Source organism: Nycticebus coucang, chromosome 8 (genome assembly GCF_027406575.1).
Source record: "Nycticebus coucang isolate mNycCou1 chromosome 8, mNycCou1.pri, whole genome shotgun sequence".
Lineage (NCBI taxonomy): Eukaryota > Metazoa > Chordata > Mammalia > Primates > Lorisidae > Nycticebus > Nycticebus coucang.
In genome coordinates, this window is record NC_069787.1 from 115934945 (window position 1) to 115952745 (window position 17801).

General features: G+C 40.5%; 2 protein-coding genes across 11 annotated transcripts in view; one reads left to right on the plus strand and one right to left on the minus strand.

Annotated features, from left to right (window-relative positions):
- GYG1 (glycogenin 1) overlaps positions 1 to 12845 on the plus strand; it is a 38578-nt gene extending 25733 nt beyond the window's left edge. For 2 of the 3 annotated variants that reach the window (XM_053598922.1, XM_053598923.1), the window contains 2 exons: positions 9395 to 9614; positions 12017 to 12845. In XM_053598922.1, coding sequence (XP_053454897.1) covers positions 9395 to 9614; positions 12017 to 12190 — 394 coding nt within the window. In that variant the 3' untranslated portion in view covers positions 12191 to 12845. Of the gene's footprint in view, positions 1 to 9394; positions 9615 to 11699; positions 11751 to 12016 lie in introns of all 3 variants that reach the window. The other variant, XM_053598924.1, reaches the window with a different exon arrangement.
- A 139-nt stretch (positions 12846 to 12984) lies between these two features.
- HLTF (helicase like transcription factor) overlaps positions 12985 to 17801 on the minus strand; it is a 53848-nt gene continuing 49031 nt past the window's right edge. For 6 of the 8 annotated variants that reach the window (XM_053598921.1, XM_053598919.1, XM_053598918.1 and 3 more), the window contains exon 25: positions 12985 to 17764. In XM_053598921.1, coding sequence (XP_053454896.1) covers positions 17612 to 17764 — 153 coding nt within the window. In that variant the 3' untranslated portion in view covers positions 12985 to 17611. The remainder of the gene's footprint in view (positions 17765 to 17801) is intronic. The other 2 variants (XM_053598920.1, XM_053598914.1) reach the window with 1 other exon arrangement.

Below are 17801 nucleotides of genomic sequence, written 5' to 3' on the forward strand. Positions count from 1 at the left end.
ACTGCTTGGAATTCTATTTGATCTTATTTGCTATCCAGATTCTGAATTCGATTTCTGACATCTCAGCTATTTGTTGTACATGGGATCTTGTGCTGTGTCTGCCCCATTGATCCTTGGGGGAGTTGATTACTCTGATTATTCATATTGCCAGAGTTTTTCTGTTGATTTTGCCTCATGATTGTTTTTCACCGTTGCCTCTAGCCATCCTCAGAGTTGGGGAGGTGTCTCTCCAAGATTAGACCCCAGCGGGATCACTCTATTGTTGCTGGATCTTTGTAGGGAGTGACCCTGTTGTAGCTCCTCTGGGGTTGCCCCAGCCAGGGAGCTCTGGTTGTGGAAGCAGCTCCAGAGTGTGACACACCCAGATCCAGCAACAGGGCCGGGGGTGGTGCACACGGTTCTGGGAGTGCCTCGTGCCCAGTGACTTTGGCACAGAGAGCCCAAGGCTCCGGCAGTCTTTGGCCAGGAGAAGGGCTCCATGCAGAGGCAGGGAGGGCTCCAGAGGGCACGCGGCCACCAGAGTCCCTGGCCAGACCAGGAGGCCAGTGTGAAGGGAGGGTACAGGAGGGAGGATGCGGGGTTGTGCGGCTCCTGCAGTTCCTGGTCAGGGTGTGCAGAGCCCTGGCGGTCGTGGGTCAGGGGTTGCAGCACAGCTCTTACCTAGGTCCAGGCTGGCACCATCGCAGTCGCGGCACAGTTCTTAGGGAGGTCCAGACAGCGGGAGGCGATAGGGGTCGCGGCGCAGATATTATGGAGGTCCGGGCAGTATCTCAAGATTTTATACTCATCAGCTTTGTCCCTGATGCTACTACTTGTCTCCACTGTGAAAGCAGATGCCTCATGCCTCCCAGAGTAGAGCTGGAAGTCTGGGGGAAAGTAGTTGGGGTCTTCTAGAGTCTGGCCGGGACCACTGGGGCTGTAACAAACAGGAGGAGGACCTTCTCACTAAGCCGGGCCTTCATGGACTCCTCCCTGGATTGTGGCCAGGAGAATTTTTTTTTAAAGAGCAGGGTACAAACACTGATGTTTCTGCTGCCCACCATGAAGTCCAACTTAGAATCTGCTGTCTCAGGAGTAAAGCAGACACAGATGGGCCTATTTTCCCACAGTGATTGTCAGCACACCCAGCACAGACCACCGAGAGCGCAGAAGACGGGACACAGCTTTGATACCAGACCCACCCAGCCTTTAGAGGCTGCTCTGACAATAGCAAAAAGGAACAAGGATTGAGATCTCGTGGGCAGAAGTCTGGGTGAGAAACTATCTCAGTAGGAGAGGGAGCTCCTGGAAGGGAAAAGGATGGGAGTGGGTGGAATTGACATACCTTCCCCACAGGTCCCAAACCGGTGGGCTGCAAACTGTCACACAGTTGTGTTTTGTTTTTGCTGCACAGACTTTTCTTTCTTTCTTTTTTAAAACTCAGTTGTCAATGTTTGAAAATTAGGGAATTTCACATAAAACCCAGCTTTCAACTTCTTTTGAATAAAGCAGATGTTTGGTAGGCTGTATCAGATATGACTGTTACAAGTTTGTGGCCCCAGCAACTGGAATGACGAGTTGCCATTTCCTGAGACAGGAAAGACTGTAGGAGAAGCAGGTTTGTGGGGCAGGGATTATTGATCAGAGATGCACTGAATGCATTATTGGGGGGAATATATGAAGTTTAAGGTGCATGTCAACATCCTGGTGAAAATGTGGAAAGGTAAGTGGACATAAAAAGTCACGAGTTCAAGAGAGAGGTCTGGGTGAGATGTGACTATGAGAATTGTCAGCATATAAATGGTATTTATAGTCCTGATTTAAGATGACATAACCAAGGAAGTGATTATCAATAGCCGAGAGCCCTGCAGGTTGAATTTCAAGGCAGGAAAATAAGGAATAATAGGGACAGGAGACTGAGCACAGCAAGGTAAGAGGAAACCCAGGAGTGTGGTGTGCTGTAGAAGCAAAGCAAGGAAAACACTTCAAGAAGGAAGAGGTCCACCCGTTCGTTTCAGATGCTGTGATAGGTCAGATGTGAGGACAGTGAGAATCGACACTGTGCAGTGTGCAGGTCATTGACGACTTTGGCAAGAGGACAGCTGGTAGAGGAAAGGGACAGAAAGCCTAACTGAAATGGGTCCAGGAGAGTGGAGGAGAAGTGGAGGCAGCAGATGTGGACACTTCTTCTGAGGTGTCTGCTTTAAAGGGGAGAGAGATGGGGCAGCAGCTGGACGAGCATGATTGCTTTGTAAGGTGGAGATGTTGCAGCGTGTTTTCATATTGATGGTAATGATGTGGGGGTTCCAGTGGGTAACATGAACAATGCAGAAAAGCGAAGGGAGATGCTGGACTGTGTCCCTGAGTAGGTGAAAGGGGATGGGACCTAGCGTACAAGTGGAGAGGTTGGCTTCCGTTAAGAGACAGAGTTCATCCTTAGAAACAGGAAGGAAGGCAGACAACAGAGTGCGTGGACACAGATACTGGTAGGTAGGAGTGTGTGTTTAGTGTAATGAGTGAGTGAATGAGCAGTCAGCCGGTAGGAACAAGGTGACATGCTTCCTCCAGGACAGTCTCCCCAGCTGCCTGGCATTGTGAGTCTTGTGAAGAGAGGCCAGCCTGGTAGATAGTGCAATTGAGTAGGATCTAGTCTAGGTTACCAAAGTCTGTTTTTGAGCATCAACATTGTTCTGATTTCCAGGATACTACTATACATATTAGGAGGATTAATTTGCAAGGCAAGGAAATGTTGGGTGGGTTCCTGGAGGCCAGTTATTTGCTGCTGGGTACCAGCTGTCTCCTGGCAATGGGGCTTGTGTTCTCTTCTGATCCACAGTCCCCATCCCAGCAGATCCAGTCCTCCTCTGCCACTCTTACTTCAGATGGCAAGTGGATGAGAGAGAAGAGGTGGCTAATTTGTTATGGGGAAAGGACTTGTGCGAGGCTCCCCCCAGGTGTGTGAGTCTGAGAAGGTGCGTGAGTGAGTGACAGTGTAACAGATCAGGAGGCCCCCAGTGGGAAGGAGCCGGCTGGCGCTGCTGCCATGTTTCCCAGAGTGGTGGTGTTCCACGAGCAGTGTTGTCTTTCCCTTTCTCAGTATCCAACTGAACGTTGTACATAATGAGCTTAGTGAGAACTAAAATTGTTCCCATGTGTACTGTCTGGGATTAGTTCCTTTTCCATTCTAAACAGCTCTGTAGTTTCATCCACATGAACACCAGCTATGTTTCTCAACTGGTCATGAAAATTCTATCTGATCTTTTGGTAACTTCAGGTCACAGGGATAATTTTAACGGCTAACATAAGCAGGATTATTGCTGGCTTGGGTTCAAACTATGTCTTGTGATCTGGATGACTCTTTTGAGATTCTGTCAAGTTAAAATTAGAACACTTATTTTAAGAGATGTGTGCAGGCTAAGACAAATTCCCATTACTGGGTCAGAATGAATGGCTGTCAGTGATTTAGAGACAATTGTGATGTGTACCCAACTTTATTATTATTATTACTGGCTGGTAATTCAGTGGATAATTTTGGGAGTCAGTGAATCTTCTGATTATCCTTGTTCTGTGTCGAGGTCAGTTGAACTTTATCTTCAGACAACATTTCTCTTTAATGTTTCTCTTTAATAATCAATTTAAATAATTATTAATTATTTTGCTTTTAGCCATGCATTAGAAATTCTGATACCTGCTTTTGGTGGGAAGGATATAACACCAGAAAAATACCCCATGTTACTCTTTTCTAAGGTGTACCCCCAGATTTATATTTAGGCTAAAATATTCTTTTAAGCAAGAAGTTACTGCCCATTTTTTCCTGACTTTTACTTTTATTTGACTCATTTTGATATGGTTATTTTGGATTTTCATTAATAACTGAAAAGCAAGTTGGTTAAGATGATAGAAAATTAATTTTAAAAAATTCCTCAGGGAACGTGACTGAGATAAAAATAATCATGAAAATTTATATTTAGATTAATTGAAATTCTAGGTTAAAAAATGGACTAGTCTTTGAGACGTGTGTGTTCATCTTTTTTGAAATGTGTCATTTCATTTCATTATCGTGAAAGCTAACAGAGCAAGCTCTTTTGCTGTGTAAGTAAAACACTGTTGTACAGTTAGGACATAATTATATAGTTAATGGGACTCCTAAACCTTGATACCAGATGACTGATATTGGGGTACAGCCAGTGCCCCTTACATAAAGCCAGACGCTGCCCTACATGAGCTCCTGGAAAACACTTGAGATAACTGTCTCATATAAAACTGCTATGTACACAGAACAAGGATAATCAGAAGATTCACTGACTCACTCCCCAAATTATCCACTGAATTACCAGCCAGTAATAATAATAATAATAAAGTTGGGTACACATCGCAATTGTCTCTAAATCACTGACAGCCATTCATTCTGACCCAGTAATGGGGATTTGTCTTAGCCTGCACACATCTCATCCTCACTTCTTCCCTCCCGCCTTCCTTTCCCAGCCTCACCTTTCCCACTTCGCAGCTGCCCTCCCCTCTTCTGCTCTCTTCCCACTCTCAATGGTCCCTTGGCCAGCCCAAGCCTTTTATATTCAGGGACTCACCCAGGCTGCTTTTGTCAAAAAGAGCTCTTGTTCTAAAATGTGTTTTCCTCCTATATTTCCACTCTCCATTTTCCTCCTATATTTCCTCCTCCATTACCACTCTCTATTTCTATGTATGTTAGCTGTGTGGCAATTAGATAAGTAATCTCAATACCTAGCCATCCAGAAACGAGTTCCCAGTCCTTCCTGGGCGCAGCAAGGCTGACCACAGCCTGAACCCAGGACATCTCGGCCACTGCGTGATTTCTGCACGCCCAGCGTCTTTCTCACTTCCTTTCTCGTGCTTCTCTCTGCCTTCACACTCCTGGATCTCTTTCCGATCTACCCCTCAAAAATATGTCCCTAATTATTTTTTTTTAAAAACCAAACTCACATCCTACATTCCGTGATTGCTTCGTTCTTTTGCAGACATTTGGTGGCTGTTGGGAGCCTGCATCACCCTGCACTGTGCCGCCTTCTGCAATTGCGTCACCACTTCTCTTGTCCTTTCCACCCCTCCCTGTCTTGCTGGCACTCAAGGAATTCCTTGCCTAAGACAAAAGGCAGCTTCACCCACATTTAGGACCCCTTAAGATCTCAGTTTCTACCTCAACAGGTTTATCAAGGGATTTTGTAAAACTAAGACTTCCCTATGAGAGGACTATCTAGTGGATACCTGTTTTTCGCTTGTTAGAGTAGAACAGGTAATTTTGAGGAAAGAGGATCCTTCTTGGCTACAGAGGATAATAGTGATTTAGCATTAAACAGACACTCGGAAACATGGATTCATGAAAGTGGAGCTCAAGGCTTGAACCACAGTGAAATGCAGAGTGTGGACTGTTTGCAAATGGTGCTTCTTTTTTTTTTTTTTTTTTTTTTTTTTTTTTTTTGTAGAGACAGAGTCTCACGGTACCGCCCTCGGTAGAGTGCCATGGCGTCACATGGCTCACATGTGACGTCACCTCTAACTCTTGGGCTTACACCATTCTCTTGCCTCAGCTTTCTGAGCAGCTGGGACTACAGGCGTGCGCCACAGCGCCCGGCTATTTTTCTGTTGCAGTTTGGCCGGGGCTGGGTCCAAACCCGCCACCCTCGGCATATGGGGCCGGCGCGCTACTCACTGAGCCACAGGCGCCGCCCTGCAAATGGTGCTTCTATTGACATTAAAGAGTAAGACGGCCACATGGGCAAGAATCTAACCAGCATGTAGCTGGGTCCAGGAAGGCTTCAGAGGCCCCTGAACCAGCTGGGGAAGACCTGAGCCAAGAGGAGCACAGACAGAGAGGCTGAGGTATTCATCTCTGCCTGTAGTGGAGAACTAACTGGGCAGTCTCTGTGTGCAGGTGGATTGGGCCATCATGTCCTTCCTCCGAAGCCCCAACTCACAGAGGAGCTGGAGAGGCCGTGGGACACTGCCCAGTGGAGTCCACTTGTAGGTTACCTGCTGATCATAAGAAGTACCGCTCTTCTCTGGTTCTTGTTCTTCCCTATTTCTCTAACCTTTATGTAAACTGCATCCAAGAAGTCTTTTCTTCAGTCTTAGTGCCAAGTTGTTTGCTTTGTAACTTTCTTTCCTATTGGTTATTTTCTCTTGCTCAGTCCTTAACTATGCTTGGAGTATTCTCAAGACTTGTAGACATACTTTTTCCACTTTGAGATTAACTGTCCATATGCGGGAGTTAATCCCTGGATTAACAAATGTCACTCTTAGACCATGTCCTTATAATTCTGAGTGTTTTACACTGACAGCCTAGTCACGGTTAAGAGCCTTGACTCTGGAAACAGGCTGCCTGGTAGAATTCTGGCCTTGTCATTTGCCAGCCACGGGATCTGCAACAAGTTATTTCACTTCATGCCTCAGTTTCCTTATGTTGCCATTTGGAGATGGACTGAGTAAACATGCCCCTGATGACCTGTAACCTGGCAAATGTGAATGCTAAATATATGTGAGCTGTCAGGAAAGCAGAAGGAAATAGAGTTTATAGTAGATTTATGTCTTAATTAGTAATGCTACCATGTTATAACTGTGTATGCCATTTATATGTCGTCTAGGCACATCCTGGGTTGAGGCTTAGTGGTCAGTTAACACTGGAGGAGCAAATCAGTGCTGTAGCTGCAGGCAGGGAAGTTGGGTCAGGAGGGGTAAATGCCTGAGAGGATGGAAGAAACACCTGCTCGTTCCTCTGTGATCTGTTTTGGTTTTAGGCTTAAGGTTTTGTATTGCTAGGATCAGAGGGAGTGCCTACCCACCCCCATGTGCACGAGCCAGATCTTTGGGATGGGTTCCCCTGTCATCGTTAGAACGCCTGTTAAGCTAGTTATCTGAATCTTGCCCATCTTTCTCAGGCATTGTCCAGCCCTTCCCCCTCTACAAATCCTCCTCTGAACAGAACCCTGCAGTCAGTGCTTTGGAGTTCCTGGACCCCTTTTGTCAGCACTGCTTTGATTGCTCTTATTGCCTCGCTTTGTGCTATTACTTATTTTAATATCGATGACCCATCTCCCTGTCTGGACAAAAGCCTTTTGGGGCTGCACACTGAGCATAGTGCCTTATGCATAATGCTTAGGGAACTGATAGCCCTGTCTGTGCACAGATTTGAGCATTATGATTTCTCATGATTCTTGCCCATGTAGCCCATGTCTTTTGAGCATTACCCTTTTAAAGGGTAAAACTGTGTGTGTGTGTGTGTGTGCACGTGTGTGTGTAAAATATACAGTGTACGGAAACAGTAAGCCGGGGGTTATCAAATATTTTTTCTATTTTCAGAAGAAACACATCTTAAGAGGAAGGAACTTTATAAGCAGGCAATAGTATTTCACATTTTTTGAGTGGCAGCGTTGTGGAATTGTAGGATGGTAAGAGCTCAGGCATTAGAGGCAAAATCATGCAAAAATCTCACTTTGCCACTTAATAGCTGTGTGGCCCTGGGTATCTCAGCCTCAATTAACACTAGTAAAATCTACCTTGTGGAAATATTATTCCCAATCATATCCTTAATAATGATAGCTATTAAATAGGTAACTTTTTTTAAAAAATCAACTTTAGGGGGTAGAATTTGTATTATTTTGTTCTATACATCATGTTCCAAGTACTTTGGCTGCCTATAGCAGCAGCCCTCATCCTTTTTGGTACCAGGGATCAGTTCCCTGAAAGACAGTTTTTCCGTAGAAGGGAAGGGTGGGGGAAGGCAGAGAGGTGGAGCACAGGCAGCCGTGCTGTGAGGCTGGTTTCCTAACAGCCTGGCCTGGGGGGTTGGAGACCACAAACTAATAGGATGATTGTACTGAAATCTAACACTCAAGTACCCAAGGATCTGTCCCATTTTACCTTGCCATGCTCAGAGCTTCATCTTTGGCTCTAATTGGAGGACACTTGGTCAGGCACACAGGTGCTCACCTTGTATCTACCAACCCCTTGCCTAGAATTCCCTGCGTTTATCACCAGCTACCCAGACCCATCTGTTATGTGAGCTGGAAGTTACATCCCACTGCCTCAGCACCCTGGCCCTCCAAAGTTGGCATTTAGTGCCTTCCCTGCCTCTGGTTTCCTGAACACTTACTGTTCTTATTTTCTTCCCCTTTAGCCCTTGCGATTTTCACCTTTATTGTTTTCTATTTTTATATGCTTAGATTTCCTCCCAGTCAGAACAGGACCACACTTAATCCCTACTCTTAATACGCTATTTATTGTGAAATACAGCGTATATACAAAAGAATAAATACAAAACATGTGCAGTGTTTTAGAATACCCACCACCAAAGTTAAGAAATAGAATATAACCAGTACCTTAGAAGCCCCATATTGTCCCATCCCAATAAAAGTAAAACTTGGTTTCCCCCAGAGATAGCCACTATCATGAAATTTAGATTGATTACCATTTTCCTAATCTTTAAACAGTACTTCTTTTTTTTATTTTTCCTTTAAGTAAGTGGAGTCATATGTATATAATTCTATTTGATTCATTTCTTTTTTTTTTTTAACATGTTTTTAAAATTCAACTATTTGCTGCTTGATATACATAGCTGTAGTTCATTCGGTTTAGATTGTATTCCATGGTATGAATATACTTGAAGTTTTCCTTTAAAAAAGATAGACTAAATGTATAACTGTAAAGTCTCAGTGATACTGGACAATAAGCAAGTGTTTCTTCTATGTTGGTAGGTTGGCTGGGCAGCTCTGACAATCTCTGTGAAGTTTGGAGCCAAGCCATGGGTTTGATCTTGATCTGGTCCATGTCTCACCCTTCTGGGATCAGCAGGCTGCCAGGGGCTTGTTCTGCTGGCAACGTTTAATTTCTCAACGAGGGGGAACAGAAATAAGCCGTGCTTCTGTCACTTCTGTGCACTTTCCAGTGGTCAAATCCAGCCCTATGACCATGTCCAGCATCAGATGGGAAGGTGTCCTCCCCCTGAAGAGGCTAGGAGGAGTGTCCCTTTGCTGAGAAACAATCTAATCCAACATATGGATGCTTGGGTTGTTTCCAGTTTATGACTATTTCAAACAATGATAATATTAACATTTTGACCACGTCTCCTACACGTTATGTTGTAGGACATGAGCACGTTGACCTTTACCAGGTAACACGAATGTTTCCTAAACAGTTGTGCCTTTCCCCTTTGGTGTCATGCTGAACCAGTATTACTTTTCTGTTCTGTACGTATTTAACATATAATTGAATAATTTTAATAACAGTATTTGTGTCACAATTTCTTAGTGAGCTCAGTTCCTTTTCCGGCCACTCCCACAGGATGGACAAGGTACTATTGAGGCCATAGAACCCAGCATTGCTTATCTTCTTGTTAGTGCTCAGAATCTCCTGACAGTGTCAACTTTTTTTGTTCACTTGGCAGGTTTGGTGCAAATGCCAAAGTTGTGCACTTCCTGGGACGAGTCAAACCGTGGAATTACACATACGATCCCCAAACAAAAAGTGTCAAAAGTGAGTCCCATGATCCTACCATGACTCACCCAGAGTTTCTCACCGTGTGGTGGGACATCTTCAGCACCAACATTTTACCTCTGCTTCAACAGTTTGGCCTTGTCAAAGACACCTGCTCATACCTGAATGTGGTAGGTTCTGCTTTATTCTTTCACATAATTTAATGCTGCCTTTTAAAAAATTTGTTGTATCAATAGAGATGAGGACTGTTTAACAGTATTCTAAACAAAGATAAATAAAATATTGTGGAAAGACAACAATGAGGGGAGGAATATTAGCTGCAAAGAATTAGCAGAAACAAATTGTGTAGCAAATTTCATTCAATCTGAGAACAGAAGAAAGGTTTGTAGAGTTTTTATATATATGCTCATATATTCTGACTATTTTGTTAGTCAGAACCATTTGTCCTGTGAAAATAGTCTGAGATTATTCCTAAAGCAGTAGTCTATAAAAATAAAAAATATGCCACTTAATGTTTTAGAAACTGAAAACGTTTAGATATACCTATTTTATATTTGTTGTCTGCTTGGGTGAGCCATTGATAATCACAACAATATGAATATAAAATAAATACTCTTATAGAATTATTTTGATTTCCTATGTTCATACTTTTATAATAATGTAGGATTTTGAAAAGAGATTTATTTGTAGAAGGAAGATGACGTGTTAACAGTAACAGCATCTTTTCTGATTTTAAAATTCCTCTGAGGTTGTGAAAGAATTGGAAGAGCAAGAGGAATTAAACTTTTATGTTACATAATAATACATAATGAGTAGAACTGAATGGGTTAATTAGGGAATCCATTAATTTCCTGGCTATATGAGATTATAAGAGATTCTTCTCTTCACTATGGCATAGATTTTAGCCATTTCACTTATTAGCATTTTTACCAAAATATAGTGAGAAAGGCCGAAGGAATTAGTAACATGCACTTTTACTCTAAATGCTTTCTATGGATCACGAGGCAGGACTTGTACAGCACTCAGAATAGTGCCAGCTCATAGTGAGTGCTGAATAAGAGTTACCTCGTCTTATTTAACCCTTACAACTACTCTATCAAGTAAGTACTATTGGTGTTAATACCCTCTTTTTATAGAGAAATTAATTACTGAGGCTTAACAAAGTTATATGATTTGTCTTTGTTTAACAGACTAGTCAAGTAACAGGACTGGGACTCAAGTCCAGTCTGAGAGACGATTTTACCCTTACGAAAGTTTGAGGTGGGTTTTATTTAGGGTATTCCTTTCCAGGCCAGAATTAAGAATAGCACTTTTTTTTTTGATGGCAGGGAAAGGGAGAGTTACACCTTAAATGCTGAACTATTTTAAGTTAGGACCTGGTATACTTAGCTTGACCCTGGGGTCTCAGTCCTAGGGACATTCACTGTAAATTCACAGCCTCCTATTTTGTAAGCAGAGGACTCTTGAGTACCTCCCTATATCCTTTCTCTTGCAAGCAGAAAGCAAAGACAGGACTAATCCAGTGAAGGACTTCCTAATGGTGCCTTGCCTTTAATACAATCTGATACCCAAGCACCTGGGGGTTTCAGTCTATTTAAATAGATACATATATACTTCTACTGTATATATGTGTATACGTATGTATCTCAACAAAAACAGGTAATCAAAAATTTTTCCACCATTTTCTCTACTAAAAGCAATACCTGTTTGTATTGATTTATCTTCTTTTTTCTCTTAAGATTTCCAGTATCCTCTCACCTTAGAGCTTTTTGAAGGACAGCATTGGTATTCTTTTATGGTACATTTGAAGCTGATTGTCTGTCTATACATAGTAAGAATCAAATTTAATGTAGAGTAGATTTGCTCTTCTTTCTACATTTACGCTGTTCCTTCTGCAACACCAAAGCTGAGAATTATAACCCAAGAAAAAGTGAAGATGGAAATCGAAAGTTGTTCAAAACTAAGCAGATTACATAAACAGAAGCTACAAGAACAGATGCTACTTGGTAATCCAGTGAAAGCTCGAACAGGCAGAAAAGTTTGGTACACAAACTACTTAGCTTTCCTTCTTATAATGGTAACTTGTGCAACGTGTTGCAGCTCTCTGGTTTGGTTTTTTTCTGAAACCTAGCCTCTGAGGTATCACTTTGTTTAAGTTCTCAACCTTTCTGAGCCCACACAGATTAAGAATTTATCGTCAGACTATCGTGTTCCCTTGTCCATCCATCTTACGCTTTCTAATGAACTGTTTGCAGCTTTCAGACTTGGTCTATACACTGGCTTTCTCTTGTGGCTTCTGTAGAAAGGTATGCAGAACTTAAACATTAACCCTAATTACTTTGTTCTCCCAATGTTTTCACTGAGCCAAGAAGTCTTCATTTTGTTAGGAAAAAAACCATATGACCCTTATATTTCTGTGTCTTTTTTGTTTGTTTGTTTCATGTACTATTTTTCAGTTTTTTTGCTACTTTGCATGATGATTCATCCTGGCTTTTCTGTCTTCAGTTTATGACATTCTTTAAAATGGTCTGCTCTTCAGCTCTCAGGGATTCTCTGATTATGTTCTTTCTAGGAAGATATCGCAGGAGCCGTATCACACCTGTCCCTCAGGGAGATCCCAGCTGTAGCCCAGCCTTTTGTATCATCCGAAGAACGGAAGGAACGGTGGGAACAGGGCCAGGCTGATTATATGGGAGCTGATTCCTTTGACAACATCAAGAGGAAACTTGACACTTACCTACAGTAGAAACACTGCCATTTTCCTGTGGACACATCTCCTTCACTGGCACTTGTTTCTGATACTTAGTATCTAGAGCTGGGTGGAGAAAAGTCTTGCTAGAGGCTTTCACTAAAACTCATCAGATGAGTGGTTTTTGCAGGTAAGAGAACTGAGCAATAGTTGTGAAGTAGCAATTCTGCTATATGGACAGTGTTCTGCTTTTTAACCTAGATTTAGCTCATGTTCCAGCTAGCATACAAGGAAGGGAAACTTCAATATTAAGCTGTTAATGATGACTATGTCAACTCTTAAATGTGCAAAACCAGACTCTCAATCAGTCTCTCCCTTTGGAATAGGGCATGGCCTCTGTCCCTTGCTTGTTTATCCTTCATTAGACCTGCGTTTTACAACTGCCCAGTGGCTGCCAGTGATTATAATTCTGCTTTCAGGTAAAGACAGCCTATAGTAACACTGCTGAATGATTCGTAAACATATCCACAAATGGTGTCAACTCATTTTATTTCCTAGTCTTAGTATCTGAAGATATTCACCAAGCTATGTACAGCATGGCAACATGCTAAAATGCTTTTTGTTCAGTTCTGTGTATCTGATAATAGCAGTGTGTTCTCTGATGGTTACCTGCAGCGGCACCTCGTATGAAAAATAAAGATGTATTGCTGTATCTTGGTTGATTAATTAAGGATTCCCCTATGTACATACATACCCTTAGGGAAATTTACTTAATTTGTAGCATTTGATCCTAGGCATATGCTTTAAAAATTAGAATCTAAGAGATTTAAATCGAATGTTCTCCAGGGCTGGTGATGGAGCTGATAGATTGGAAGTTAGATCCATTTATCTAGTCTGTCATCCACACTGTACCTCATGTTAATACCCTTAATACCTTCATACCCATATTAAGTGGGTATTCAAATAATTAGAATATTGTAACCTTAACCTCATCGTAAGTTCACTGTCAGTCTCTGAACATACTCAGTAATCTTTCTGGTCTGTCAGAATGAGTCCTGGACCTACCGCCTTCTGTTTTTTTGTTTCTTTAGAGACAGAGTCTCACTTTGTCGCCATTCAGTAGAGTGTTGTGGCATCACAGCTCACAGCAACCTCCAGCTCTTGGGCTTAGGCGATTCTCTTGCCTCAGCCTTCCGAGTAGCTGGGACTACAGGCACCTGCCACAACGGCCGGCTATTTTGTTGTTGTTGTTGCAGTTTGGCCGGGACTGGGTTTGAACCCACCACCCTCTGTATATGGGGCCGGTGCCCTACTCACTGAGCCACAGGCGCCACCCCGTCTTCTGGTATTTTTATCCATGATTTAAAAATGATAGAATGGAGTTGTGAAACTAATTAAATCCATAGATGATTCTAGGTTGCAAGGAAGGGAAAGCTAGAGAAAATGACCTTTAAAACATTAAAATGAGTAAGCAGAAACAATTGTTAGAAGAAAACAGGAGAGTAGACTACAACAGAAAGAAACCTGGAAGGTTTAATTGGGCAGAAGCTTCATGGCCGTTGTAACCTAGCTTTTGAGGTTACCCTCCTTCATTTCTACAATATCCTGTTGGTTACATGGGTCATTCGTATTAGTGTAAGTGAATACACAAAGGTATGGATACTTGGAGGCAAGAATGGTTTGGAACCACCTTGAAGGCTGACTACCATGAGCTAAAGAACCTGAGGATTCGCCTAAAACTATAAAATGTTAGATGACAAATGATTTCTGATAAAATAAACTAGTAGTTTGAACTGATGGGGAATGAGTTGCTGGGAGTGCAATGAAGCATATACCAAAGATTTATTTTGTGCCTCCATGTATTGGGTAGGTGCTGCGGGATGAAGAGCTCTCAAAATAATTTTAGCAGTCAGCAGCTTTTTTGGCTTCTGAGTCCCTGGTAGAGATGCTCAGAAACTTAGTCTTCAGAAAAATAATGCTGCCTTACTTTTGTGGCCATGCAATATAGACTGTTAATTTTCTGTATTTACTACTTTTGATTCCCTATTTGTCACATAGTAGTAAGAGAAAGCTTATGTAATTTTTAAAATTTAAATAAGTATTTAGTGAAGGCTATTAACTTTTAGAATCAGAAATGACAAGTTTACCAATAAAAAAAAAGCCTATGTACAGAAAGGTGTCGAGTTAAGTGTCTGGGAAGTTACTGAATTGAGTTAGCAAGTTCTTTTCTTGATTTTTAAAGAATATATCTTAATTAAAAGTATTAACTTTTCTATGCAGAGCAGTACTAATTATACTGTAAAATTCCTTTCCAGGAAGCCCAAAATAGAAGGGCTTAGTAAGATGTATTTAAAAAACAGTAATAACTCAAAAAAAGATACTAATTTGTGGAGGTAATCAATATATACTATTTTTACATCCTTGTGAACAATGGTCGGTATAATCTTTAGTCATAAGACAAACTTGCCCACCAAAGGTCAGATCTGTGCCTTTTTAGCTTAGCTGTATGTTTGATTGTGGTCTATGATTTATGCATAAAGTGAATGTTTCTCCTGTATTTTCCTGTTTCATTATACCTTTTGAAAATATTTTAATATCAATGCATTAAAAACTTAAGGTAAAACATTTGTTGTAGTTATGAGCCAAACATTAAATCTGTCCTCATATTTTTAATGAATCTTATCCAAATGCTAATGATTAGTAATTTGGCAAACATTATATACAAGAGCAGAATATAATAATGTCTCTGGCGCTTCCTAGCACTACCTGAGAATACTTCATTGGTGCCCTCTGGTTAACAAAGTACATAGGATTATTTTCTTGACTGGAAATAGCTAATTCTAGAGCTTTAATTTTAAGGGTAAAAATCTACAATGATTAAGATTGCACCTATGTGTAGATAGGTGTTATCACAACTTTGTTTTTTTGCAGATAAGGAAATTAATTAGAACCAATGTTTTTAGATCAAGCATTTTATTTATTTTTTTGAGACGAAATCTCACTTTGTCACCCTGGAGTTGAGTGCTATGGCATCATAGATCAAGGATTTTAAATAAACACTTTGATTTCTTGAACTTGAAATTCAATGAGTTAGAAAAATGGGATATGAGTAAATTATTCTCAGTTATAGTACTTTTATGTACCGTCAGTAAAAATCATGTAATATAAACACCTGCAAAGAGTGAGATTTAACTGAAGACTTCTTTTCTTTTTTTATTGAGACAGAGTCTCAAGCTGTCGCCCTGGGTAGAGTGCCGTGGTGTCACAGCTCACAACAACCTCAAACTCTTAGGCTTAAGCAATTCTCTTGTCTCAGCCTCTCAAGGAGCTGGGACTACAAGCACCCTCCACAAGGCCTGGCTTCTTGTTGTTGTTGCATTTGTCATTGTTGTTTTAGCTGGTCTGGGCTGGGTTCAAACCCACCAGCCTCAGTGTATGTGGCTGGCACCCTGGATGCTGCCCTATAGGCACCAAGCCAGGATTTATTTTCTTTAAAGAGAAAGAAGTCATTCAAATTATGGCAATGAGGAAGCTAATAAACTTTTGAAATTTTTATTCATTTAAAAAAAGAAAAGTCCAGTTCAAACCACAAATGGGAATTCCATTTCTTCAAAATATTTCTAAAGCTATTATTCTATGCAAAAAAAACCCAGAATTAACAGTATAGCATAACAAAGTTTTCATTCCAGTGGTTTATATATTTTCTTAGAACAAATTAAATTTTTTAATAAAACTATACAAAACAAAACTTTTTTTTAATGACTTGCCAAATTTATGAGTGTGTTTAAAAACACAACTCCGTAAATGTCTAGGTAAAGATGCAAGTTGTCTTTCTTCACCTTTACAGTGAGTTTGTAAAGTTTTGCCTTTGAAACCAAGACTGAATTGTGTTATTTGCCAAAAACTGTTTATAACTCAATCTCACTGGAGCACTGGTATAGGAAGAAACCCATAGTCTGAGCTACCTGATTTTTGTGTGTGTAATGCTAGACTACAAAGTAAAGAACTTCCCTACTGCTTCTAATAATGCTAGTGGACCAACCCCAAGTATTCCACTCTCATCCCTGCCAAAAGGTCTTGGTCTCGATGAACATCAGCTCTGCCTTAGCTTCCACTGCAGAGAAAAGGTCTTGGGAAGGTTCTGTCTAATCCACTGTTGCCTTTGAGCAAGGGGTAAATCGCAGGGAGGCAGGGACTTAGCTGTGAGAGATTCGGCACATACCTTAGATGTGCACCCTGTAACACAGCAATGCCTCTAATCTCATCTTTTCAATCAAGGTTAATCCGTATCATCAAACGCGAAGCTTCTCTTGTTACAGTAATCTTTCTTTGGATTAAAAAAAAAAAGTTTCCCTTAATAGAACCACTGACTGCCTTAACCTGACTTCTAAATTTCTAGCTTACTCATTTTAAGTATGACTGAAAGTCATCTAGAATGCTGTGGAAACTTTTGTGAGGCTGCTTATTAACGAAAGAGAAAAAGATGACTTATTCTATACATAGATGTAAGGATGAGTTACTGAAGTTACAAAATCAAATTCTGAATCTTAAACACACAATAAATTTTTACATTCAGGATTAAGATGTCTTTAGAGTTGAAACGACTTTGGAGGTCATCCAGCCAAACTTCCATCCAGATTATCACGCCTCTGACATATAGTAGTCTTCTGAATTATAAAAATTTATAAAGTTATTTCCAAAAAAGCTACATAAATAAAAATTATTTATAGAAGTATCTCTTTAGCAACTCCATAATTTAAATATTCAAATCAAATTGGGTAGAATTGGTTTCCTGTCACCCACCTCCAAACTATATATTTATACCCTAAATATATCATGTTACATTTAAACAATAAACGTAGTACCACTTGACTAAAATAGGTAACAGTGCTATAACATAATACCTAATTTTTTAATGAACATAAAATTGCAAGTCACTTATGTGAATTATATCTCAATATAGCTGTTTTAAAAACTGCAAGTAATTTGCAAATCTAGACTTTGGTCTCATTTTAAGGTTTGGTTCTGGACTTTTGAAAGTCCAATAGAATCAATCTCTGTATATTGTTTACAAGGACTGTGTATCTGCTGCATCACAAGTCAGTGCTGTGGTAGATAATTATGTCCAACCCAGAAAATAACTATTTGGCTAAATGTACTTCTTTGAAATATGAAAAAACTGAGTACTTGGAAGATACATGAACATACTCAGCATGGGTAACTATGAAAAGTTGAGTAACTAACTTTTTTCCTCAAAAATTTTAGGCCGTAGTATATAATGAAACTTATTGCTATTTGAAGTATCATTAAAAATAGGTTCATATATAAAGGACTATGTCAGTAATTCCGCTTCACTAATATGAAACAACATGCCCCTTTGATGACACATTGTTTAGATCTTACTTCTAAAACTCTGTACTTTTCTCATCACCAAAACTTACATATCTGATCAAACTGACCTTACTAAAGTCCCACAAATTATAAGTCAATTAAAGTTCTGATTTCATTAATTTTAGCTTGTTTCATTTCATTAGCATTTGTCTTTTTAGTTCCAAAGGCTCCTGCTGCAAGTTCTCTCTTTGTATTTTGAATTTGCAGCATATTTTCTTCAACAGAGTCCTTCACAATGAACTTTAAAAAGAGAAAAAAAAAAGTTAAATAGGGTAAG